Source organism: Arvicola amphibius, chromosome 3 (genome assembly GCF_903992535.2).
Source record: "Arvicola amphibius chromosome 3, mArvAmp1.2, whole genome shotgun sequence".
NCBI lineage: Eukaryota > Metazoa > Chordata > Mammalia > Rodentia > Cricetidae > Arvicola > Arvicola amphibius.
The window spans coordinates 154,614,388-154,616,054 of NC_052049.1; the positions used below are offsets into that span (position 1 = coordinate 154,614,388).

At 39.1% G+C, this 1,667-nt stretch overlaps 1 protein-coding gene across 1 annotated transcript; it reads right to left on the reverse strand.

Annotated features, from left to right (window-relative positions):
• Positions 1-688: 688 nt before the first annotated feature.
• LOC119810286 (dynein light chain roadblock-type 1) lies at positions 689-1,350 on the reverse strand. The gene has a single exon (XM_038323694.1). It carries the CDS (start codon positions 1,294-1,296, stop codon positions 1,006-1,008), a length of 291 nt encoding a protein of 96 aa, XP_038179622.1. The 5' UTR covers positions 1,297-1,350; the 3' UTR covers positions 689-1,005.
• Positions 1,351-1,667: the final 317 nt, after the last annotated feature.

Consider the following 1,667-nt stretch of genomic DNA (forward strand, 5'->3'; position numbering starts at 1 on the left):
ATGTTAGGATGAGGTGTTTAATTTTGATTGGGCATATTTATTAGAGGAACTAAAGGAGGCTTTTGATTCTTGAACTTTAATACTTTGATAGCTGAACCTTGGTGGGCAGCCTCAGAAGGAAGAAGTGGCCAAATAAGAGAATAGACTTTGGTGGCTAGGTTTAGGAATGTAATCTAATTTTTTTTTTGTTTTTTGTTTTTGTTTTTTTTTTTTTTTTTTTTTTTTTTGCAAGGGAGACAAAATCGGGGAGAAGGGCCTGCCAGAGCCATGTTTGCCATACTTGGGCTGGCAATATTTCTAGTAGCAAATATTAATAAATACCAGAATCTTACATTGAGAAGTCCACCCATGAATATGTTCTATATTAAAGAATAAAGAAAATTAACTAAAACAAATGAATTGAGTAAAAAATAATTCGTTGTCAACCTGTTTTCTCTGAAGATAATAAAAATATTCAATAAATCTTAAGCAAGAATGAGAATATATTTTATATTTTTACAAGTTAAAAATGCTTGGGTCTTTCTTGGTAGTTATAAATGAGGGTAAGCACAATAGACACCACTAATTTTAATGTATATATATATATACATTTTTATTGAGAAAATATATTAATACATATATGCTACTATACAGAGTTTGTTTTTGTCTCTGATTTAATACAACTTCTCTTTTGAGTAGCATTTTTTTTTTTTGGTTTTGAAGTTATTTTTAGTAAAAGAAAAAAGCAGGCTTTCCAAAGGTGACAAAGTGAACTGAAGGTCAGAAGGAAGCTGGGTGTGGGCTTATCATAAGCTCTTACTCCGAAGCCTGGAAATGAGATCCAAGCTTTCCCAGGAACTGGCTGGATGCCAGAGACATTCCTTGTTGGGGTGGGCAGAGCTACCCTTGATCAATGGCATGGTCTACATGGGCTCTCAGGCAACCACCATGTGCCCACTGACATGATTAACACTTATTCTGGGGGACATTAAATTACGGAATGACATAGGAAGCCGAGATGGTGGCTTATTCGGTTGGATTCTGAATCACAATCAGGAAATAGTCTTTATCTGGTGCAACCATAATTTCATTTTTCTTGGAGCGAATTCGAAGGAAGGTTAGGTCATTCTGGGGGTCAATTTCACGCACAGTGCTCCGTGCCTTCAAGATAAAGTTGTGCATGAGGTTGGCATATTGTGTAGTAGTGGGATTGTCCATGGTGCTCTTGATGGGAATGCCTTCAGTGTTCACCACGATGATTCCCTGCACTCCTTTCTGGCTCTGAAGTCTCTTGAGTGTTTCCTCCACCTCTGCCATCTCGGACCGATCCAGCAGCTCCGAGTCGCCGACGCTCAGCGAGGTCCCCGCCCTTCTGAGTTGAGTAGCATATTAAATATAGGAAACCTAAAGTATTAATAATCGTGAGTGAAGGATGGGGATGTCACTCAGTTGGCAGAGTGCTTGCCTAGCATGGCACTAGACCTGAGTTCAGTTCATAGTACCCATAGACCAGGGCAGGTTGCTGCAACCCTGCACTTGGGATTACAGTCTCTGTTGACACAGGTGGGAACATCATTAAGATCATTGTCTATTTTTATGATACAACAAGTATACAGGAAATAAAGAGCAATAAAGTTGTAGGCAATCTGATTTGCTCGGGCACAACCTGAGCTGAAGCTGGGACATTC